This window comes from Halichondria panicea, chromosome 6 (assembly GCF_963675165.1).
Source record: "Halichondria panicea chromosome 6, odHalPani1.1, whole genome shotgun sequence".
Lineage (NCBI taxonomy): Eukaryota > Metazoa > Porifera > Demospongiae > Suberitida > Halichondriidae > Halichondria > Halichondria panicea.
Window position 1 is genome coordinate 1,914,454 of NC_087382.1, and position 23,350 is coordinate 1,937,803.

Genomic DNA, 23,350 nt, shown 5'->3' on the forward strand with positions numbered 1-23,350 from the left:
AGATTTTCTTTCGTATCCATCGCCCTGTCCTATTTACCTGTGTGGGTGTGTAACTGTTGGCAACCGTCATAACTATCCTGTAACCAAGCATGAATATTAAATGTAATAATTTCCGTATAATTATAGCGGTGTAAAAAATTCGTTATTTTCGTGAGCAAACTGCATGGCCTTGACGAAAATTCAACCCACGAAAACCTAGGCGTGGTTTACCGGAATGTATGATACGTTCCGGTAAACCATACCTAGGTTTTTGTTGTAAAAATTTCCCACGAAAATGACCGCTGTTAAATTTTTTACCTCGCGAAAAAATTACCAGCGGCATGTACAGTAAAGCTAGGGACGGTCACACCATAACACATAGATACATAATGCACATGATCATCGCTTGTTTTTATGTTTCAACTTCCTCTGTACTGCTTGATAAAACAGTGGTTGAAAAATTATACGCTATACCTATACAAGTGCTAGTGTATTTGGCCTGAACGTTATGTGACCGCAATAACATCAATGCACTGAATTTGTAGTGATTCAATCGTGCACACATGTCGGACCACCTCCTCTGGATGTAGACCAACACCCACAAACATTACATATGCACCCACATAAATTAGTTTAAGATAATAATAGGAACATGCAGTTCCTATAAGCATTAATTAAGTGAGTGTGATGATAACATAGTATTTCTGTGGACATTAGCCTCGAATCCAGGCGGATTAAAATATGTATTTTATTCGGCCTGGATTTGAGGCTATAGTGCACTATTATTATAAAGCGACTCACTTCACTCCGTAAGTTATCAAACTATATAGATGATTATAGTCTCTACTATAATTATCAAGGTAAGTAATAATCTACTGTTATTATTCTACTATGCTATATATAGCAACAAGTATCAGTTCTGCTCAGGGGGGGTATGACATCACCTTCGTGCTCTCTTGGCAACTGCAATTAGGATATAATTATACCATGCACACATGCCTCTACTCTATATACATTTGCATACCTTGTGGTCCATTGGCAATTTTTAAGATGGCGCCCTCAACGTCTGAGCACAGGTTGTCTAGACCCACAGCCTTTGATTCGAGAGCACTCAGGAAAGTTTCAAGGTAGCAGTTAGAACCGCTTTGAAACCACTTCAGCAGCATTGCACGGAAACACTCTCCAACATCCAAAGGATTGTTTGTCCTAATGGCACTCAAATCGTCCCCAGACAAACCCAGATTATTACCAATGTTTGACCACTTTCCCCTTCCCCTGTACGCAGCGTCATACAGAGCGTTGAGGTACGGCTTTTCAGAGGGGGAGAGTTGGACTGTAAAAATGAATACAGGCTTGTATATAATTATATGTACATGTACTTTATTAAGTGTAAGTTTGATGTCATTGTTGCAAGCTTCCTATACTACCGTATAGCAGGTAATTTTCGGGGGACAAAATATTCGTGGTTCAGCAATATTGAGACATTTCGTGGATAATATTTTCGTGGTTGCCGTGCTTGGATTGTAGGTAAAGGTAGGCAAGGCCGCTTCATTCGTGGGTAAAATATTCGTGATCAGACCTCCAACCACGAAAACCACGAATATTTTGCCCCACGAAAATTACCAGCTATACGATATTAGATCTATACCCATGTAAGTGAGGATAGATGATAAACTTAAATAGCTGTATACATGCAGACTCAGGGTGCAATGTCTTTTTATGAAAGAAGTCAGCCTCCAATGCAGGAACAGTAGCATAATTATGCCTCGGTGCGCACGGCGCAAGCGAGGTATACGGTAGTGTGTTTGTGTGTGTGTGTGTGTGTCTGTGTAGACTGCTACAGCTGCTCAAGGATGAGTTTCTATAGGCTTCTAGTCATGTTTACTTGGATTTTAATTCGTGAATAATGCTTCATTCTCGAGTTATGCCTAGTTTTGCTTACTTGGAATGCCATTGCAGCCTTTTTAGAAGAGCATGTAGCCAAACTTGTTTACCGAGTGTTGCTAATCTACTTAGTAGTTAGCTCTGCACTAGAACGCTAGCTATTGGTAGCTGCAAGAGTGAGAAGAGAGCTGCAAGGCTCTGCTGATGGCAGCCATTAATTTTAGACTTGAACTTTTGGCATCGATCGTTTTAACAACAATCATGGTCGATCATTACCCACTCTCTGAGTTTTTGCCAGCAGCAAAATTAAATTGTTTTTATCATGTGCATAAAAGCTATTAGTAGCAGCTTTATGTTATGTAGCTTTGGCATCTCCACCGAGGCATCAGCACCTGCGGTGCTTTCATTATCATAGCTATAACTATACCTAAAAAGGGTATTTGTGGTTTTACTATGATGCCCTTGCTCTGGACGAATGTATAAGTACATGTTGTGCAAACCATAAATTAGTTGTATAGGCTCATGCATGCAGTTCCCAAGAATTAGGGACTAGAACAATCTTTACCAAGACTGAATATGTTTTGATGGTAAACATAACGTTATTCCTGTGCACTATAATTAATTGAATCCACTCACTTTGCCCGTAGGAAGGTACAGCTCGCTGTGGGACTGAGCCTGATCCAAGTGAGAGTGTAAAAGATATATAGACAGATATAAATTATATATATAGCCTTTAGGTAAAGCTTTTACTACTGTATATATATAGTACTTACTGTTGTTTGGGGTCGGAGAGGCTGGTGACTCTCCTCCTAAAATCACAAAATGTAATGCATGAATATATATAAGTGAATGGACACACCGTAAATCTTTTGTAGAAAATCAAGATCTTTCTCTGAAGGCCCATCAGCACAACTCCGATGTCTCTTGTGAATCCCTCTCAAAACTGTCTTTGCTTCTTCACTGAGACATCTATCAGCCTCAAATTTTAATAGAGTCTTGTGGTCCTTCTTTTTAAGCCAGTTCACATCAAACCTATAGACATAGCACACAACAGTAATAATTATATATATAGCCGTATATAGTGCGAAATTTTTGAGGCACTGAAATTTCGTGGAATAGCCTCTAACAGCATTTTGGTGAATAAATTTTGTGAGTTTAACTGCTTATATTGAAAGCCACGCCATTAATCTTTGCACGTTATTAGCAGATTTCGTGCATATTCGTGTAGGTGCTAACCCACGAAACGAAAAGAGCGGAAATTAAACCTCTCAAAGATTTCGCTATCACTCTGGAATTGTTACAATTTACCAGTAGTGCATGATGCTGTCTGGATCGTATGGCGATATTGTTGTGGGACCTTCTGACTCCATTTGCAAAATATCTATGCCAAAATTCACGTTCTTCATTCGAGAATCCTTTTTCATTTTTTCCACATCCAACAAGCTGTTCGCTACCTTCCAGAAGTCAGAACGCTGGTGCTCGTGGAACAGACCAAGAGCATGGCCAAACTCATGCATGACAAGAAATTTCTGCTCGTTGGGTACTTTACCATTTAGTGAAAGGACCATTGTGGGCTTAGACTTATCTACAACTTTCGTCGCTTGGCTACCAACCTCGGAATGAGATCTATCACCTGTGCGGCCAAACACTGCTTGGATTCAGAATCTTAAAATAGTTAGTACCTTCTTCAAACTTGACTCTGATGTCAGCTGATTCTGGCCTACCCGTCTTCTTAAAGATTGGAATATTGGGACACTTCTTGGTATTCCAAGCGGCAGCCCAACTAAGGATATTAGTGGTGTTGAGTACACCATACTCACACTTCCAGTTTTCCTGATCAAGAATTTCGGGATTGAGAAAGTGGACATTCAGGACGTCCTTCTCAGTCCAGATGTTGGAATTTTGAGCGTAGGCACCAGCTCCTGCCTGGTTAGCATCACTCGAGGCTGCAGCTTCGTCTGCAATCAACGATTCCGTGCAGTATGTCTGTAAATACGTATCAAGTAAAGTATATGCATGGGCATTTCCTATCAAATATACTTGCTAACCAAAGTTGGTGAAACCAGGGGCTCTTCAGTCATACCAGGGGAAACTGGAGTTGGCTGGTCTTGTGTCCTCTGCAATTAAATACATGCAGTATACATGCAGTAACTACATAAATTATGGTGGTTTGGAGGTAAGGATATAAGGGAGCTGCATGGGTATGCTTCTTTTAGCCTCTCAGAGATCGATGCATTGGCACAGCCGGGAGTGCACATACCCATCATAATCACTGACGTGACCAATCTTAAACTATTTATAGAGCATAAAACAAATTAGAATGCCATTAATATACCTCGGTGTACGCATGCATGCGCGCGAGGTGTACGGTAGTGTGTTTGTATGTCTGTGTGTGTATCAATGAAGTGCAAGTAAGAGCTTTTATAGTCATGTTTTTTTGGATTGCAATTAGCCAAAATATTCGAGTTATAGCTATAGGTTTGCTCATGGGAAGGCCATTGCAACCTTTTCAGAAGAGTGCGTAGCAAAACTTGTCCATGGAGTGTTTTAGTAGTTAGCTCTGCACTAGAACGCTATAGCTATTGGTAGCTAAAAGAGTGAGAAGAGAGCTGCAAGACTAAATTGATGCATGCAACCATTAAATAATATTTCAGACTTCGGACTTTTGGCATCCTTTTAGAACATATACAATCATGCATGGCTAGTCGATCATTTCCCTTTGTCATGATAATTATGTCATTGTGTGTATTATAGCAGGAGCTCATAAACAAGAGCAGCTGACTTCAACGTGTACTCGGGGATCACGTTTCGTAATTGCCAGTGAAATTGCACTTCCTTGTATGGAAGTAACTATAAGTGCTTGCAAACCGCAGCCCTGTATTGCATATAACACGTATATAGGGATTCGTGGCTCTGCATATATTGAAATGCGGTCATAACCACTTATGAAACGTGATCCACGTAGTCAGCCGCTCCTTCTCTTATTTATGTATTAGCAATAGCTACATAGTATATATATAGCTTTATGTTAGGTAGCTTTAACACATCCACTGAGGCATCAGCACCCACGGTGCTTTAGATGCAGAGTAAATACAGTCGGACATGCATACACGGTATTTATACAATCTGGCTGGGACTTTCAAAATTAAGGGGATGTATAATTATCTTGCTACAATATATATACTACTCTTGCAAAGCAGTTTATATCAAAGTCTATAGTATCTATACATGTACGATAACTAAGCATCTGCATGTAGTTTTACAAAACCCTGGTAGATCTATTACTATATATAGTATAATTCACACTCACCGTTGGCACTGCATTTATCTGGCATCCATCTTGTACCTCCTCGAATCTTGTCAGCTTTTTGTATTTATTAAACCTTTCACTCCATATCTGCAGATGAGAGATGCTGCCTTTGTTGAGTGTTTCTTCAACAAGAACTTTAAGAGTATCAATGCTATTAGATTTAGTAATATCAATCTCTTCATTGCTATCTTCATCCCGGTTAAAAACCACTAGAGCAGCCATAACTTAAATTCGCCCTGCTTTTGCTAAGCGATTAGCTAAGATCATAGATCAGCAAAGCTGTTTATAGGGCAAAGGATTTTTCTGGGACTTTCCTTTGTGCAAAGATCTTTACCTAATCGTGGCTACTAATAGACCAATCAGATTGCAGGATTCTATTGGACTGCATTCACGCGCCATACTGAAGGGAGGAGGTACAGTACTGGTGGTTTCCTAGGGGCGTAGAAAAAGTTGTTTAATGATATTCATTGAGCGGCATACTGGGGGAGGTACAGTATGCGGTGGTACAGGGATTTGAGGAATTCTTGCAACTGTGATGTCGAGAGCGGAAGTACCTGTCACGTGAACCGTTACGTAACAAGATTAAATTTTGGCTTATTCCAATCCAATTTTTCTCCAATTGAGCTTATTTATTTTGTTAAACTGGGAAAACATCGACTTACATAAGCTTTGGCAAAGGCTTTGCCATGCTGAAGCTATCCTTGAGATTCTAATCCTTTTGTGAGCTACTACTTGCCCCAGCCTGCCCCCGTAAGCTGTTGAAAAGTGTATCACTACTAGTGACTTTACTAAGACTAGTGACACTAAGTCTCATAAAATCTCTCTTACTGTCTTAGGCTTGCTCCAGCTGGATACACAGTTCTGTGACACAGGCTGTGTGACAGACTAATACTACTAATAGTAGTAGCTCACAAAAAGATTGGAAATGCTCAAGGATAGCTTTAGCTAGCTAGCTAGGTCGATAAGGCCTAAATGCTTTATTAGAGAAAAATTGGTTTGGAATGAGCCAGAATTACGTAACTGTCACGTGACTGGTACTTCTGCTGACATTACAGTTGCAGAACTCCTCAAATCCCTGTAGAAAAAGTTGTTTATTGAGTTGCACATGCGCAGTAGCTCAGAACATGCCCACACTCACGCACACGGCAGTAATCATTGTGGATCATTACCTACTCTTTGTGATTTTGGATTCTGCCTGTATGCTAAATAATGCAAAAATGTTCATCATGATAAAGCTATTGCTAATAGCTAGTAGCTTTATGTTATGTAGCTTTGAATCCACTGAGGCATCAGCACCTGCGGTGCTTTCAAGCGTTTGTTTGCTGCTTCGTGTAAACCAAAACCTAATTATTACTGTATATGCATGCCTAATATTCTTAGTACTGATTACAACATGTACACCCACCCACCCCATACACTGGCCAGCCCCAGCCCATGCAATATTTATCTCACCACCCAGGTTGCGCTTGCAGTCTAACAAAACTACCATGTATCTCTTTTTTTTACCTTCCTCAATTTAGCTAATTTTCTTTTCGCCTTAACATTTTTTAAATGTAGACAACGTGCATGTAATATAATTATTGAAATTATAACAGTTTGATTGATTGCATAAGCCACACCGCACACACACATTCATTATTTTTACTTTTATTAGGGTGATAAGTTTATAGTGAGATGAGTAGATCCTCTGCCTGATCGAAGGCTACCTCGCTGTGCTGGGGGTCAAGGGTGAACCACAGCGCCACAGCACACCTCCTCCCACCCGTCACTGGTAGCACACCGTGCATGTTCTCCTTACCAGCAGAGAAGCCCACCAAACGACCACACTCGGGCTTAACGAGTACCTAGAGTGTGTGTGTGGGGAGAGGGGGGGGGGGCGTTGATTTAGGTATACATGTAGAGTACAAATAATTATGTGCATGTGTTTATTGTATGAAGTAGAAGCAGCTGTTGTTATGTATTATACGTAATAGTTGCACAGGACGTAGTAGAAGCTAAGCACACATTGCACATGTACTATACGTGCTTATATTAGAATGTACTCTGATAATCATGACACACTCGCACACACACACACACTCATACCCACACGCACCCACCCACCCACACACACCCACACACACACACACCCAAGCACACACACACACACTCATACCCACACGCACCCACCCACACACACATGCTATATAGTTCTAGTAACTCACATCTGGGCTGAGGTCTTTGGTAGAGTGAGCGTAAAAGAATTCTCCTCCTTCAAAATCTTCCACTCCATTCAAATACAACAAGGCACTACACAAAGGGACACAGAGGGACTGGTCAAATAACACCATATGCTTTCTTCAAAATGGAAGATTTGGGCACAAATGCAAACACAATAGCTCTATCAAAGAGCTAATAAATGCACATTTTAGCAGCAAAGTTATAGATAGCTATCAGAACAGGTTAGTGTTAGCAGTTACCGTAGTGCTAAAAATGTATTCGTGATACAACTAATACGAGTGTCGCATCTGTATTGCATATAGCCATTATTCTCGGCCTGTACAAATCTGCATTACCATCGCGGTGTTGTTTAATAGAGGAAATAAATTAATAAATTGCACAACATTTTCGTAGCCTTTATAATTGGCCAAAACGCAATAATTATTTTATGCTCGCATAATTATAAGTATAATTATACCTGTAATCCCTCCAAGTGTAGGCAGGGGCCACTTTGTTACATTCTCCCGTTAGGTCGTCAAGGATACAGTTGTCAGAGTGGACGGGGTGACTTAGATCACGATGACTTTCCTGCTTACCTAGCGGGTCGCCATGGAAACAGGTGATTAACAACACAACAGAGGCGATCAATAAATTCATCACGTATCATAACCTCATAATAATTATAAACATAGAAACAAACAAAAATTTCTTTTGGCACGCATTTAATCCAAAGTTCAAAGGACACTCCAAGGTTCAAAGTATAGCCCACCCCCACACACACCTTCCTTTGATGTACGACACACGAGATATGTATAAGAGAAGTAGAGAGGTGACTCCAACTTAAACACTTTGGCAACCATGTCTTTGCTCCACCTACTAGCATTGACATACAGCCAGGAGAGGGACGGCTCTATCTCACCGTACGATGATCTCTGTAAGTGGGTGGGGCTTATATAAGGGGGTGTGGCTTGCATATATACAACTATATATACACCCACATGGGAACAAGGGAAGGGTAGCCGAAATTATGGCCCAGCCAAATTAAAACACATCACTTCTCTCTGAGCTTATAATTATTGTTGAATTGCATGGGACAAAGTTATGGCTGTTGAAAAATGTTTCAATGGTTTGGGGACTCTTTCAGCTGTCATAAATTGAATCCATGATTTTCCAAAAGCTTAGAAAGAAACCTTTCAAATGGTGTCATCAAAGTTTATATTTGAGAGATAAAATTATTTGATAATAATTTGGCCGTACCATGGTCCAAGGCCGAAAAATGACAAATTATGGTCCCAACAAAATGTTGGATTTAAACACACCATTTAAAAGGTCTCTTTCTAAGCTTTCAGAAAATTTTGACATTGGATCAACGATACTAAAGTTATGGCTGTTGAAAGATGTTCAACTACAACCCCCCCCGGCCCCGCTTAATAATGAGTAAGCACAGCACAGTACATGATGTAATGTACAAAATGGTAGTGACCTCTGACCTTTGCTGCCTCCAGAAGGTGAAGGCCTTCAAATTTCTCGTTCTCTGTATGCGGAGATTTTCTTTCGTATCCATCACCCTCCTTGCCGTACTGTGTGTGTATGTGTGTGTGTGTGTGGTGTAACTGAAAGCACCGTGGGTGCTGATGCCTCGGTGGAGATGCCAAAGCTACATAACATAAAGCTACTAATAGCTTTATACAAAATATTAATGATGAACATTTTTGCATTAATTAATTTTGCTGCATGCAAACTCAACGAGTGGGTAATGATCGACCATGATTGTTGTTAAAAACGATCGATGCCAAAAGTTCAAGTCTAAATTAATGGCTGCCATCAGCAGAGCCTTGCAGCTCTTTTCTCACTCTTGCAGCTACCAATAGCTAGCGTTCTAGTGCAGAGCTAACTACTAAGTAGAGTAGCCAACACTCGGTGAACAATTTAATTTGGCTACGTGCTCTTCTGAAAAGGCTGCAATGGCATTCGAAGTAAGTAAAACTAGGCATAACTCGAGAACGAAGCATTATTTTGCAAATTGACGAATTAAAATCCAAGAAAACATGACTAGAAGCCTATAGAAACTCTTACTTGCACTTCCTTCAGCAGCTGTAGTAGTCTACACACAGACACACACAAGTAGTCCACAGACACACACAGACACAGACACACACACAACCGTATACCTCGCTTGCGCATGCGCACCAAGGCATAATTATAATACATGTGTGTGCGTATGTAACCATGGATACTATAGATACACTGTTGCCACTCACTGATGCTAGTTGAATGAGTTGGTCGCATTGTTGCTGAGTCAGCAGTTTATCCACCATCATCCTCTCTATTCCATCGTAATCATCAGACGTCTACACCACCACCGGCTGTGAGGGTGTGGAGTAGGCGGGTTAGAATTACGTACCACATAAACTATTACCCGAGGCGTGTGGGCGGCCACGGGTGTAGTATATAGTACTTTGGTTTGTTTGTCTGTAATTTGTGAATCTACTAGCTAGCTTACCTGGCTGCCACAGCACTGCTTACAGCATGGATAGCCTTCACACAATAAGTTATTAGTTTTAACAATGACGATAGATTTTGATGTTAGACCTTTGTTGTCAAATAAAAACGAGCAAAAGCTATGAAGCTTGTGTCTGTGTCTGCTTACCTGGATGCTCTAGCACTGCGTTTACAGCATGGATAGCCTCCACACAACAAGTCAGTACTTATTTTAAGAGTGGCAGCTTTCGGTGTTAAAGCTTCGTTGTCTAATAAAAGCGAGCAAAATATAGCTTAAACAGAACTTGGCACAGTACATACATGCGTTATTTATAACTGAAGTGATCTTGTACCAAGAACAATGGAACAGGGTCACTAAAGTAGAAAGCTAGAATAATAGCTCCTGCTGTTTAGCCATGTTAGCTGACTCTGGGATCCTACTCCATGCAGAACCTGGAACCATACTTCTCTGAGACTCCAGGCTTCTTTGGCACAGCAAAGACTTTGCTGTGATCCTAATCCACAGTGCATATATCTACAGTACCACTACTTGTTCTCAAATGTTTCAGCATGCCTCCAGTCTGGTTTAGTTTTATTGCTCCTGAGTTGCTGTGCTAGACAGCTCAGTCATACATCACTAGATGCACTGCATTATATCACTCTTCTATAATCATGTCACCAGCCGAGGGTTTGCACTAGTGCTCTAGTCAGACATTTTATAAAATTTTATTCAGCTCAAACTGTTTTCATACAGAGGACACTCTCATGTATACATGTATAGTGCTAGAATTATGCAAACAGTGAAAATTAGGAGCAATGTTAAATAATTTACTGCATGACATTTCGAGGGCTGAAAGACTAGCTATTAAAATGATGTAAGTCGCTAAAAGGCTCCAGCTGTTAAAATGTCTCATATTTGAGGGCGGCTATTTATAGAGGACCCACCTCAGGTTGTTCCTCCTTGTCAGACATAGTTGAGGAGGTGTCCATGAGCAGCACAGGGTATCTCTGATAGTCCATCTCAAGCTATGTGTATGGAGGAAGGTGATGGTCATTCAATACTGTACACACGCACACACACACACACACACACACACACACACCCACCCACCTCCACTGCTAGTGAGTAGGTGCACATACACACACCTCAACTGCTAGTGAGTGGGCGCACACATACACACACCTCCACTGCTAGTGATTGGGCGCACACACACACACACACCTCCACTGCTAGTGAGTGGGCGCACACATACACACACACCTCCACTGCTAGTGAGTGGGCGCACACACACACACACACCTCCACTGCTAGTGAGTGGGCGCACACACACACACACACCTCCACTGCTAGTGAGTGGGCGCGCACACACACACACACACACCTCCACTGCTAGTGAGTGGGCGCGCACACACACACACACCTCCACTGCTAGTGAGTGGGCGCACACCCACACACACACACACACACACCTCCACTGCTAGTGAGTGGGCATACTTGTTTAATCAACCAAGCGTCTCATTAGCTAGTCTGTTTTTTATGAAGTTGTGGCTATTTTCAATCCTAAATCAACACACAAAGTTGTCTATAATTAATTTATAGGTGTGGTACCCTAGGAAGAAAAAACATAGCAACTTTTAAATTGCATTGTCTTGAGATGGAATTTTTTCTGACCTTGATTTTTTGGTTGATGATGTCTGTGTCCTTGAGTAGCTCCAGTAGCTGTTGTTTAGTACCCGAGCCACACACAGTGAGTAGCCGTGACATACATGTAATTTATAGTAAACTACGTCTCCTAGGGCATATCCGAGAAACATAACTATGCTTATGATGTTTCCCCCCCCCCCCTCACAGCAGAGGCAACCCTCCATCACTGGTGCACAAAGACCACGAAATCTCTCCATTATCAGAAGAGGTTCTCTGATGAGCAAGGGATTGTCACTCACATCTGTTGATGATGCAAGCATGTACGTAACCAAGACAACCGCTCTACAGGTAAGTCGTCTGGCTGGAGTAGAATTGTATAATAAATATCGTATATCAGGTTTTGAATGCGACGTTACTTCGATTGCAAAATACGAATTTTTGCATACTTTGCGATCAAAAAAACCGCAAATAGGGAGCATATTCTATATTCCCATGTGCAGTATAGTTAGAAACGCAATCATATAATTATTCTAAACCTGATATTACGGGAAACAACTCCCCAATCTCCTGTGATTTAGATCTATTTTATGAGGAATGCGAAGTTTATGGTAGTTAGACCCGGCCCAGTTGCTATGATACAGACCCCAAGTGGCATGTGGAGTACATGGACCAGTCAGTGTGTGTACATCCCTGGAAGTATAACTGTAATACTTGATTATAATCTTTCAGGTAAGGAGTTCCTTCAAGCATAAGATGAGCAAAAGCTGGGACATAACTCAACAACTCCTCTATAACAGCAGTAAGTTACTATAGTGCTCAGTGCACTCATCATCATCAAGTATTATGAAAGCCTAGCTATAATAATAATGGTGTGCTTGCTTATAATATCATTGTCTGTCTGTACGTATAAGTACAATACATGCAGTGATGTTGTTGCAGCTCTTACTAGTGACGCAGGTCATGCATACGCCAGCTAGTCTTCTTAGTTTAGGAATTTGCTGTACATGCATGCATAGTGTATATAAGTGGCTTGGCCCCTTAGCTTGAACTTTCACATGAAGTTAGTCAGTCATGCCTTAAAGACAATAATTCATTTTTATGTAATGTACGTATTTAATATAATATCTTCCCGCACACACCCGCCCACGTCACACACACACACAGCTGCCTACGAACCGCCTCCTGATATTCTATTCGTTTCTCCGGTCCACAAGACAACCATCTCTCACGAGAACCCACGATTCTTCAGTGGATCCCACGACATCAAAATCAGAATATTCCCGGAACACTGGCCCCTTCAAACTCTGCCCCCTAACCCGTCCAAACTTGATCCAACCCCTCCAGCCCAACCCCCCTCAATCGACCTGTGTGTGTGTGCGGCCATGCACTTGAACCAGCCCTTCGAATTCCCTCCCGGCTACACAATTGTCAGTCCAGTCTACTTCATCAGCTGCAAAACACCGCAACCTTGTCAAGTTGAACTGACCCTACCACATGCCGTAGCTTACACCAAAGACGAGGACAAGAAACGATTGCGTATATTATCAACAACCACAGTTAATCCAAACTTACGTGATGTCTGGTCGCCTAGCGATAGAACGCTTACGGAGCTAGAAATGGATTCTTTCGAAGTTGATCCGTATCGTGTTAAATTCAGAACCAGTCTAGTCCACCCATCTCTGTATGCAGTGGCCGTTAACGATAGGGACTTTAGTTTAGAACCACATTTGCCGCTACGATGCTCTCTGTATATCAGCTATCCCGTGTTGGAACCGACGGCCAGTGTCTCCGGACTCTATGTGACCTCTTATGTTGGCATGAAGTTGAAGACTGTGTACACTGTGAGTTTAATAGTAAACACATTTCATTAAGTAAACCCTGTACGTACTTGTCTAAACTGTCTGTTAAATTCTTTATCTTTTAGGCTGTGACTAACCAAACGACTGAAAACAAGAGCAAGTTTGAGGAGAAGCACTTCACACTATTAGGGGACAGTGTTCGTGTGGACGCTGGCCTAACCAACCAATCAGATGAGTGGGTGATGACACCATGTGACAGTGGAGAGGTAAGTGTGTGCTGTGGATGGTTGTAGAACTTTAACTGCGGATAACTTTAGTCTAGAATGACCATTTCCAAACTCAAAAACAAACCAACGGACTACTATACCCGTGGCTGCCCATGCGCGCCTCGGGTAAAAATGCGTTTTGTAGCTCTAAGGGAGGTCTATGTGGTTAGATCAAAGATATGGGACCAGTTAAAATCCATCGATATTAACCAGTCTTCAGCAACTATCTTTTACTGTCAAGTTTGGCTAAATGGTGCATTTTGTAGCTCTATAAGGGAGCTCTATCACATGGATCTGAATTAGCAACTGGTTGAATATTTCCCTCTATCTTCCCTCCATGCATAGTTCACGTACAACCAGCTGGCTCTAACTCAAGAGACTGACAAGGACTCCTACAGCCACACCCCCGCCTACCCTCCACACACAACGTTCTTTGTGGAGCTTCGCGGAGTGGCGGCAGCCGTCAGGTGCAGAGTGAAATTGTTATCAGGAGATGGGACAGAGATCAGTTACATCCAAGTGAGAGGTGTGTGTGCATGTATTAGTATAATTATTAATCGTTGATGTTACTGTGTACAAGTTATATATTGTTTGCTGTTTATTCTGACAACTAGGCTAGTGTCATGTCAGAACAACTTTTATATTTCTCTTCCGGCCTGTAATGACTTACGTACATGAAACAATTTTCTAGACATCATAACCATCAGTTGTTTTGCATCCTAATAATGACTTTCTAGTTGTATACTGATTACCCATGCACACACACACACAGAGTTGACCCCGCCCCCAAGTCACCTGACGAAAAGCTACGTACCGCCCCCTCATTTCACACTTGCCCAATCTGACACTCGAGTAACCAACGTGTAACTCTTTCTCTTTTTTTGTACCCTCCCTCAATTTTAACTTGCAATTCAGCTATTAATAATTATTGTATTGACTTTTCGCTATAAAAAACTTTTTTTTTGCTCAATGAAACGGTCGAGTACAAAGGTCATAGGTTTTACAATAAGACAAGGTCAATTGCAAGGGTTAACCACAGCACACCTCCTCCCACCCCGTCACTGGTAGCACACCGTGCATGTTCTCCTTACCCGCAGAGAAGCCCACCAAGCGACCACACTCTGGCTTCTAACAGGCACCTGGAGTTTCAGACATTCGATCAACGATACAACGTTATGGCTATTCACCACCCTCCTCTGTTTAATCAATGGTTCGGGGACTCTTTCAGTCGCCATGCTTGAGTTCTATGGGCAACAATTTGGTGATTTCAAAAATATACTTTTAAATGGTACATGGTGTCATGCAATGAACCCCCAAAACAGACCAGGGTGGCAGGCAAAAAATTGGAGTTATGCACTCGCCCAATATTTCCCAAAAATTGCAGCAAAATTCGATGAATACACAATGTATCATTATAAAACCACAAACAGAGTCACAATAAACCACAAAAAGTCACTTTAACAAAACATTACTACGTTTTAATAGATCATGTGGCCATTTTGACCTCTGACCTGGACCACTAATCGGTTTTTTTTTGAAAATCAGTATGACCCGGAAAATCCGTGAAACATAAGATTAATTTGGTGTGGCCATACTATCTATGCTTGGACTTTTGGCATTCTAACAATCATGGTCAATCATTACCCACTCTTTGAGTTTCCCTGAGATCCTGGATTCTGCTTGCATGCAGCAAAATTAATATGTTCATCATGATATAATAAATTATAATGTGTATATATAAGCTATTGCTAGCTAGCTATAAAGTAGTTTTATGTTATGTAGCTTTAACACCTCAACCGAGGCATCAGCACTCGCAGTACTTTCATTATAATATTATGATCTATATAATTATAGTAAATGTACATGTATATTGTATGCAACGAGAATGATGCGTAAGCACGTACAGTGCATGTAATAGTTTGGCCAACAAAGTGATGTAATGTACAAAGTGGGTAACCACAAAGTGGCATTGATATCTGACCTTGGCCGCCTCCAGAAGGTGAATTAAGGGTATACCAAATTAAGTTATAGTTATAACACGGGCACGAGGGATGTATGGAATATATTGCACTGAAGCACGAGGGCGCCAGCCCCGAGGGCTGAGTGCAATATATGCCATGCAGCCCGAGTGCACGTGTTATAACTAGTTTATATCCCGAGGGCATAGCAACATAACACTGTCCTAGTAACACAATATAAACAGCATAAAAAAAGACAGAGACAACTCTAGACACAGCTCTATCTCTTCTCTCTTCTAGACGCCAGTATCTGCAGCGTATAAGATTGGCATGACCGACAAATGGCTTGACACAAAATTGTTGGAGTTTCAACTGAAATCTGCAAAACAGCCCCACCCCACTTCTGGTGCTGCAAAACAGCCCCACCCCACTTACTGCTGCAAAGAAACAGCCCCACCCCACTACTCAGTGAATACATGGTATTAGCTGCTGGTCTACGCTCGGCCTCATAACCAAGCCAAGAAAGCTCGCTTCTACACTGCTGCAAAACAGCTCATACCCCCAGCAAAAAGAGCCACTTCTAGTGCTACGGTGAAGCAGAATTGACATGCATCACGATGTCGAGGACTAGGTCGATCTAGGAACACAGAATCTTCCACAAAATGAATCTTGGACAACTTTAAAACCTGCATGGTTGCAAGAAGAAACTCCAGCAGTGCTGAACATTCATTCCTGCATGGCTGGACATACTTTAATACTTGTTATTTCTCATGGGTATTAATTTAATTTTAATTTAATTGTCTGTCTAATTGCCAGAGGGGCGTTTTGCGGTCAGTGCAATATGACTTTGCGGTCAGTGCAATATGACTTTCAGCAGTGCAATATGCTTCATATTGCACTTGGCAACAACGTAGCAACGGGATATAAGGTCTTTAAATTTCTACAGAAGATTTTCTTTCGTATCCATCGCCCTGTCCTATTTACCTGTGTGGTGTGTAACTGTTGGCAACCGTCATAACTATCCTGTAACCAAGCATGAATATTAAATGTAATAATTTCCGTATAATTATAGCGGTGTAAAAAATTCGTTATTTTCGTGAGCAAACTGCATGGCCTTGACGAAAATTCGACCCACGAAAACCTAGGCGTGGTTTACCAGAATGTATGATATACGTTCCGGTAAACCATACCTAGGTTTTTGTTGTAAAAATTTCCCACGAAAATGACCGCTGTTAAATTTTTTACCCCGCGAAAAAATTACCAGCTGCATGTACAGTAGAGCTAGGGACGGTCACACCATAACACATAGATACATAATGCACATGATCATCGCTTGTTTTTATGTTTCAACTTCCTCTGCACTGCTTGATAAAACAGTGGTTGAAAAATTATACGCTATACCTATACAAGTGCTAGTGTATTTGGCCTGAACGTTATGTGACCGCAATAACATCAATGCACTGAATTTGTAGTGATTCAATCGTGCACGCATGTCGGACCTCCTCTGGATGTAGACCAACACCCACAAACATTAAAATATGTATTTTATTCGGCCTGGATTTGAGGCTATAGTGCACTATTATTATAAAGCGACTCACTTCACTCCGTAAGTTATCAAACTGATTAGTCTATATAGATGATTATAGTCTCTACTATAATTATCAAGGTAAGTAATAATCTACTGTTATTATTCTACTATGCTATATATAGCAACAAGTATCAGTTCTGCTCGGGGGGGGGGGTATGACATCACCTTCGTGCTCTCTTGGCAACTGCAATTAGGATATAATTATACCATGCACACATGCCTCTACTCTATATACATTTGCATACCTTGTGGTCCATTGGCAATTTTTAAGATGGCGCCCTCAACGTCTGAGCACAGGTTGTCTAGACCCACAGCCTTTGATTCGAGAGCACTCAGGAAAGTTTCAAGGTAGCAGTTAGAACCGCTTTGAAACCACTTCAGCAGCATTGCACGGAAACAATCTCCAACATCCAAAGGATTGTTTGTCCTAATGGCACTCAAATCGTCCCCAGACAAACCCAGATTATTACCAATGTTTGACCACTTTCCCCTTCCCCTGTACGCAGCGTCATACAGAGCGTTGAGGTACGGCTTTTCAGAGGGGGAGAGTTGGACTGTAAAAATGAATACAGGCTTGTATATAATTATATGTACATGTACTTTATTAAGTGTAAGTTTGATGTCATTGTTGCAAGCTTCCTATACTACCGTATAGCAGGTAATTTTCGGGGGACAAAATATTCGTGGTTCAGCAATATTGAGACATTTCGTGGATAATATTTTCGTGGTTGCCGTGCTTGGATTGTAAGTAAAGGTAGGCAAGGCCGCTTCATTCGTGGGTAAAATATTCGTGATCAGACCTCCAACCACGAAAACCACGAATATTTTGCCCCACGAAAATTACCAGCTATACGGTATTAGATCTATACCCATGTAAGTGAGGATAGATGATAAACTTAAATAGCTGTATACATGCAGACTCAGGGTGCAATGTCTTTTTATGAAAGAAGTCAGCCTCCAATGCAGGAACAGTAGCATAATTATGCCTCGGTGCGCACGGCGCAAGCGAGGTACGGTAGTGTGTTTGTGTGTGTGTGTGTGTGTGTGTGTGTGTGTCTGTGTAGACTGCTACAGCTGCTCAAGGATGAATCAAGTGCAAGTAAGAGTTTCTATAGGCTTCTAGTCATGTTTACTTGGATTTTAATTCGTGAATAATGCTTCATTCTCGAGTTATGCCTAGTTTTGCTTACTTGGAATGCCATTGCAGCCTTTTTAGAAGAGCATGTAGCCAAACTTGTTTACCGAGTGTTGCTAATCTACTTAGTAGTTAGCTCTGCACTAGAACGCTAGCTATTGGTAGCTGCAAGAGTGAGAAGAGAGCTGCAAGGCTCTGCTGATGGCAGCCATTAATTTTAGACTTGAACTTTTGGCATCGATCGTTTTAACAACAATCATGGTCGATCATTACCCACTCTCTGAGTTTTTGCAAGCAGCAAAATTAAATTGTTTTTATCATGTGCATAAAAGCTATTAGTAGCAGCTTTATGTTATGTAGCTTTGGCATCTCCACCGAGGCATCAGCACCTGCGGTGCTTTCATTATCATAGCTATAACTATACCTAAAAAGGGTATTTGTGGTTTTACTATGATGCCCTCGCTCTGGACGAATTATAAGTATACATGTTGTGCAAACCATAAATTAGTTGTATAGGCTCATGCATGCAGTTCCTAAGCATTAGGGACTAGAACAATCTTTACCAAGACTGAATATGTTTTGATGGTAAACATAACGTTATTCCTGTGCACTATAATTAATTGAATCCACTCACTTTGCCCGTAGGAAGGTACAACTCGCTGTGGGACTGAGCCTGATCCAAGTGAGAGCGTAAAAGATATATAGACAGATATAAATTATATATATAGCCTTTAGGTAAAGCTTTTACTACTGTATATATAGTACTTACTGTTGTTTGGGGTCGAAGAGGCTGGTGACTCTCCTCCTAAAATCACAAAATGTAATGCATGAATCATATAAGTGAATGGACACACCGTAAATCTTTTGTAGAAAATCAAGATCTTTCTCTGAAGGCCCATCAGCACAACTCCGATGTCTCTTGTGAATCCCTCTCAAAACTGTCTTTGCTTCTTCACTGAGACTTCCATCAGCCTCAACTTTTGATAGAGTCTCGTGCTCCTTCTTTTTAAGCCAGTTCACATCAAACCTATAGACATAGCACACAATAGTAATAATTATGTATATAGCCGTATATAGTGCAAAATTTTTGAGGCACTGAAATTTCGTGAAATAGCCTTATAACAGCATTTTAGTGAATAAATTTTGTGAGTTTAACTGCTTATATTGAAAGCCACGCCATTAATCTTTGCACGTAATTAGCAGATTTCGTGCATATTCGTGTAGGTGCTAACCCACGAAACGAAAAGAGCGAAAATTAAACCTCTCAAAGATTTCGCTATCACTCCGGAATTGTTACAATTTACCAGTAGTGCATGATGCTGTCTGGATCGTATGATGGCGATATTGTTGTGGGACCTTCTGACTGGATTTGCAAAATATCTATGTCAAAATTCACGTTCTTCATACGAGAATCCTTTTTCATTTTTTCCACATCCAACAAGCTGTTCGCTACCTTCCAGAAGTCAGAACGCTGGTGCTCGTGGAACAGACCAAGAGCATGGCCAAACTCATGTATGACAAGATATTTCTGCACTTCGGGTCCTTGACCATTTAGTGAAAGAACCATTGTGGGCTTAGACGTATCTACGACTTTCGTCGCTTGGCTTCCAACCACGGAACAACATCTACCACCTGTGCGGCCAAACACTGCTTGGATTCAGAATCTTAAAATAGTTAGTATACCTTCTTCAAAGATGACTCTGATGTCAGCTGAATCTGGCCTACCCGTCTTCTTAAAGATTGGAATCTTGGGACACTTCTTGGTATTCCAAGCGGCAGCCCAACTAAGGATATTAGTGGTGTTGAGTACACCATACTCACACTTCCAGTTTTCCTGATCAAGAATTTCGGGATTGAGAAAGTGGACATTCAGGACGTCCTTCCCAGTCCAGATGTTGGAATTTTGAGCGTAGGCACCAGCTCCTGCCTGGTTAGCATCACTTGAGGCTTTAGCTTTGTTTTTACCCAACGATTCCGTGCAGTATGTCTGTAAATATATACATACAGTAAAGTATGGGCATTTCCAATCAAATGCTTGCTTACAAAAGTTGGTGAAACCAGGGGCTCTTCAGTCGTGCCCAGGGAAACTACTGGAGTTGGCTGGTCTTGTGTCCTCTGCAATTAAATTACAGTATATACAGTAACTACATATATAGTACAGTAACTATACATATGGTGGTTTAGGGGTAAGGATATAAAGGAGCGCTATAGCTGCATGGGTCATTTTCTTTTAGCTTCTCAGATATGCAATTTTAGCTCAGCCGTGATTCTAAACTGTACACACCCATCATAATTATCGCCATTTATGGAGCATAAAACGCTTTGCGCCCTCTTTCATCTATGATATAGTACCCCTTTCTCCATAAAATCCTGGCTACATCCCTGGCCTCAACACAACAAGGTAGTAGTTGTAAATTTGGCAGATTTTGATATCAATGCTTCATTGTCAAATAAAAGTGAGCAAAAGCTTGAATCTGCACGTTGGTATGGCCTACACACGGCTTTGACTCGAGACTGTAGACTCACTAAAACGCCGAGGGTTTGCACTTCAGTGCTCTAGTTGCATGCGAGTAGCTTTATGTTAGGTAGTTTTGACACATCCCCGAGGCATCAGCTAGCACCCACGATGCTTTCATTTTAGTAGAGATGCTGAGTAAATACAGTCGGACATATACGGTATTCATACAATCTGATCGAGACTTTCTCGCAAACAACTCAAAGGGGGTGTATATCTTGCTATACTCTACTTGCATCAAAGTCTGCAGTATCTACATGTACAATAACCCCATATGACACATATGTGTCTAAGTATCAATAGTAATACAAAACCCTGATAGATATAGCATTTGATTTCATACTCACCTTTGGCACTGCATTTATCTTGCATCCATCTTGTACCTCCTCGAAACTTGTCAGCTTTTTGTATTCATTAAACCTTTCACTCCATATCTGCAGATGAGAGATGCTGCCTTTGTCGAATGTGTTTTCAACAAGAACTTTAAGAGTATCAATGCTATTACATTCAGTAATATCAATCTCTTCATTGCTATTTTTGTCCCGGTTATAAACCACTAGAGCAATAGATTTAGCAGCCATAACTTTTGCCTTGCTTTTGTTAAGCTATTAGCTAGCAAGATCATAGATTAGCTAGGATCAGGAAGCTGTTTATAAAGGGAAGAATGTGGGGGGGGGGGGGTTCCTGGGACTTTCCTTTGTGCAAATATCTTTACCTAATCATGCATGGGCTAATATGTTAGAATAATACTGTACACTTATGACTTAATCAGATTAGTGTTAGTTAGTTTTCATGGTTTGGTGTTATGGAATGTTTATTAGTTAATTATCTAGCCTCTGTACAGTTTCCTGGAGAAAAGCCTCCCTTAGTCTTTTGTTTTGTAGACAATAGTTCTTTGTTGTGAAGAGGCCCTGCGTGTCTCTCTGTACCATACCCTGCATGCATATTCAGTTCTGTCAGTTAGTTTCCATGGTTTGGTGTTATGGAATGTTTATTATTATCTCTGTACAATTTCCTGGAGCAAAGCCTCCCTTAGTCTTTTGTTTTGTAGACAATAGTTCTTTGTTGTGAAGAGGCCCTGCGCGTCTCTCTGTACCATACCCTGCATGCATGTTCAGTTCTGTCAGTTGTCCTCGTTACTATCATTGTTATCTAATTGTGTTGTGAAGCTAAACTAATCTCAAAGATAGAGTAAGATCTACCAGGCCTCATACAAACGATCAAAACTCGATCAGAACTGTATAAAACCGTGCATGGCAAGGGCAAAAAAAACCCTTTTACGGCTGAGTGAGCATAATTATAGATTTACTTGCGCATGCGCATGACTAGGGTAATAGTAACACTTTTACAGCCAAAATAATAATCAACACTAATCATCAACAGCCAAAATAATAATCAACACATAAAAATAATCATCAACACTTCATAATTTTCCACCAAAATAATAATCAACACTAATCATCAACAGCCAAAATAATAATCAACACATAAATATAATCATCAACACTTCATAATTTTCCACATCCAGGTGCTGGAATACCTCTTTGGATACTCACCTCAAAGAAATGGGTTTTATCCAATCCACGAGTGACCCCTGCATATACATGGATGCAGGCGGAGATGTTTTCTTCATTGGCGTCTATGTGGACGACATTGTTTTGGCAGGACGATCCGATGAAAGAATCAAAGATGTAAAGGATGCAATCGCCAAGAAATTTGAAATCAAAGACATGCATGGGACAACTTCACTATTTTCTGGGCATGACTGTTATACAAAATGAGACAAAAAACTCTGTCTGGATTGGTCAGCCAACCTATACCGAAAAACTTTTAGAGAAGTTTGGAATGCAGGACTGTAACCCTGTTGGCACTCCAGTAGATGTCAGCTCAAAGTTGTTAGCAGCATCAAGTGAAGACGAAGGTATTGATCAACAATTGTACCAGTCTGTAGTTGGAAGCCTAATGTATCTATCTGTGAGTACAAGGCCGGATATAACGTATGCTCAGGGGCGGATCCAGGATTTAGGGAAGGGGGGTTCTTACTTCTTGGCCGCGCGAAGCGGCGAAATTTTTGGGTTGACCACGCCCCCTTTTACATGCCACGCCCATTAATTAACCAAATTCCCCTTCAACTTGAAAGAACACAAGGCAAAGCCATTCTCATGCTCTGGGATAGTGATTGCACTTTCTTCTCTTTCAGGAGAGCACCAATGTCCATTGGCTGATCCTCAGCGGAAGATCTCGTTGCTTGCTTCGATGAACACGGAGGGGTGATGGAGGTGGCTGGTGGTTCCAGTGGAGAGATAGTTGTGACTGGAGGAAAGATGGTTGTGACTGGAGGAGAGACGTTGATGACTGGAGGAGTGACGATGGTGGCTGGTGGTTCTCTTGAAGAGGAGACTGGCTGTAGACTTGACGCATCATCTAGATTATTATATTAGTCAATATAATTATTATAGCAATTATAATTAATCTATACAGTGTCTATCATTCAGTATGCAGTGCCATGAACTCTCCCTTACCTGAAACTTTACTCCAGGAGTCAATGGAGGGTTGCAATCTAGCCTTTTGTTAGGATTCATGGCCAGGCT

General features: G+C 41.2%; 4 protein-coding genes across 9 annotated transcripts; 1 reads left to right on the forward strand and 3 right to left on the reverse strand.

Moving 5' to 3' along the window:
- Positions 1-749: 749 nt before the first annotated feature.
- On the reverse strand, positions 750-5,512 carry LOC135337114 (uncharacterized). The gene is made up of 9 exons (XM_064533018.1): positions 5,174-5,512; positions 3,912-3,980; positions 3,546-3,849; positions 3,172-3,496; positions 2,723-2,895; positions 2,637-2,672; positions 2,500-2,538; positions 1,004-1,312; positions 750-942 (listed from the first exon to the last, which is right to left on the reverse strand). Exons 1-9 carry the CDS (start codon positions 5,393-5,395, stop codon positions 920-922), a joined length of 1,500 nt encoding a protein of 499 aa, XP_064389088.1. The 5' UTR covers positions 5,396-5,512; the 3' UTR covers positions 750-919.
- A 1,176-nt stretch (positions 5,513-6,688) lies between these two features.
- On the reverse strand, positions 6,689-10,880 carry LOC135337117 (prolyl 3-hydroxylase 2-like). 4 transcript variants are annotated; one of them, XM_064533024.1, is made up of 8 exons: positions 10,023-10,197; positions 9,876-9,910; positions 9,634-9,738; positions 8,863-8,952; positions 8,154-8,304; positions 7,851-7,968; positions 7,378-7,462; positions 6,689-7,017 (listed from the first exon to the last, which is right to left on the reverse strand). In XM_064533024.1, the coding sequence occupies exons 3-8, from the start codon at positions 9,691-9,693 to the stop codon at positions 6,838-6,840; spliced, it is 684 nt and encodes a 227-aa protein (XP_064389094.1). In that variant the 5' UTR covers positions 9,694-9,738; positions 9,876-9,910; positions 10,023-10,197; the 3' UTR covers positions 6,689-6,837. The 4 variants fall into 4 exon arrangements, with proteins under 4 accessions (XP_064389094.1, XP_064389093.1, XP_064389097.1 ...); XM_064533023.1 differs by having other exon boundaries at positions 9,876-9,964; XM_064533027.1 differs by lacking the exons at positions 9,876-9,910; positions 10,023-10,197 and adding an exon at positions 10,799-10,880.
- LOC135337116 (uncharacterized) lies at positions 10,770-14,533 on the forward strand. Of its 3 annotated transcripts, none has more exons than XM_064533020.1 (7): positions 10,770-10,897; positions 11,706-11,846; positions 12,228-12,297; positions 12,663-13,339; positions 13,423-13,563; positions 13,909-14,089; positions 14,336-14,533. In XM_064533020.1, the coding sequence occupies exons 2-7, from the start codon at positions 11,775-11,777 to the stop codon at positions 14,428-14,430; spliced, it is 1,236 nt and encodes a 411-aa protein (XP_064389090.1). In that variant the 5' UTR covers positions 10,770-10,897; positions 11,706-11,774; the 3' UTR covers positions 14,431-14,533. The 3 variants fall into 3 exon arrangements, with proteins under 3 accessions (XP_064389090.1, XP_064389092.1, XP_064389091.1); XM_064533022.1 differs by having other exon boundaries at positions 13,909-14,082; positions 14,336-14,477; XM_064533021.1 differs by having other exon boundaries at positions 10,796-10,897; positions 11,709-11,846.
- A 2,515-nt stretch (positions 14,534-17,048) lies between these two features.
- On the reverse strand, positions 17,049-21,379 carry LOC135337119 (uncharacterized). Its single transcript, XM_064533028.1, has 9 exons — positions 21,107-21,379; positions 20,288-20,359; positions 19,928-20,231; positions 19,549-19,876; positions 19,099-19,271; positions 19,014-19,049; positions 18,879-18,917; positions 17,355-17,663; positions 17,049-17,293 (listed from the first exon to the last, which is right to left on the reverse strand). The coding sequence occupies exons 1-9, from the start codon at positions 21,338-21,340 to the stop codon at positions 17,271-17,273; spliced, it is 1,518 nt and encodes a 505-aa protein (XP_064389098.1). The 5' UTR covers positions 21,341-21,379; the 3' UTR covers positions 17,049-17,270.
- Between the last annotated feature and the right edge of the window lie 1,971 nt (positions 21,380-23,350).

Excerpts from the sequence above, each read along its gene's own strand:
- LOC135337114 (XM_064533018.1), bottom strand. The coding sequence starts at position 5,395 with ATGGCTGCTCTAGTGGTTTTTAACCGGGATGAAGATAGCAATGAAGAG. Across the intron at positions 3,981-5,173 it reads AGATAAATGCAGTGCCAACG|AGGACACAAGACCAGCCAAC; the intron begins GTGAGTGTGAAT and ends ATTTAATTGCAG. Across the intron at positions 3,850-3,911 it reads CCCTGGTTTCACCAACTTTG|ACATACTGCACGGAATCGTT; the intron begins GTTAGCAAGTAT and ends ACGTATTTACAG.
- LOC135337116 (XM_064533020.1), top strand. The coding sequence starts at position 11,775 with ATGAGCAAGGGATTGTCACTCACATCTGTTGATGATGCAAGCATGTAC. Across the intron at positions 12,298-12,662 it reads ACAACTCCTCTATAACAGCA|CTGCCTACGAACCGCCTCCT; the intron begins GTAAGTTACTAT and ends ACACACACACAG. Across the intron at positions 13,340-13,422 it reads AGTTGAAGACTGTGTACACT|GCTGTGACTAACCAAACGAC; the intron begins GTGAGTTTAATA and ends TTTATCTTTTAG.
- LOC135337119 (XM_064533028.1), bottom strand. The coding sequence starts at position 21,340 with ATGGCTGCTAAATCTATTGCTCTAGTGGTTTATAACCGGGACAAAAAT. Across the intron at positions 20,232-20,287 it reads CCCTGGTTTCACCAACTTTT|ACATACTGCACGGAATCGTT; the intron begins GTAAGCAAGCAT and ends ATATATTTACAG. Across the intron at positions 19,050-19,098 it reads TTTTCTACAAAAGATTTACG|GAGGAGAGTCACCAGCCTCT; the intron begins GTGTGTCCATTC and ends TTGTGATTTTAG.
- LOC135337117 (XM_064533027.1), bottom strand. The coding sequence starts at position 9,693 with ATGATGGTGGATAAACTGCTGACTCAGCAACAATGCGACCAACTCATT. Across the intron at positions 8,305-8,862 it reads ACCTTCTGGAGGCAGCAAAG|AGATCATCGTACGGTGAGAT; the intron begins GTCAGAGGTCAC and ends ACCCACTTACAG. Across the intron at positions 7,969-8,153 it reads GTGTCGTACATCAAAGGAAG|GTAAGCAGGAAAGTCATCGT; the intron begins GTGTGTGTGGGG and ends GCGACCCGCTAG.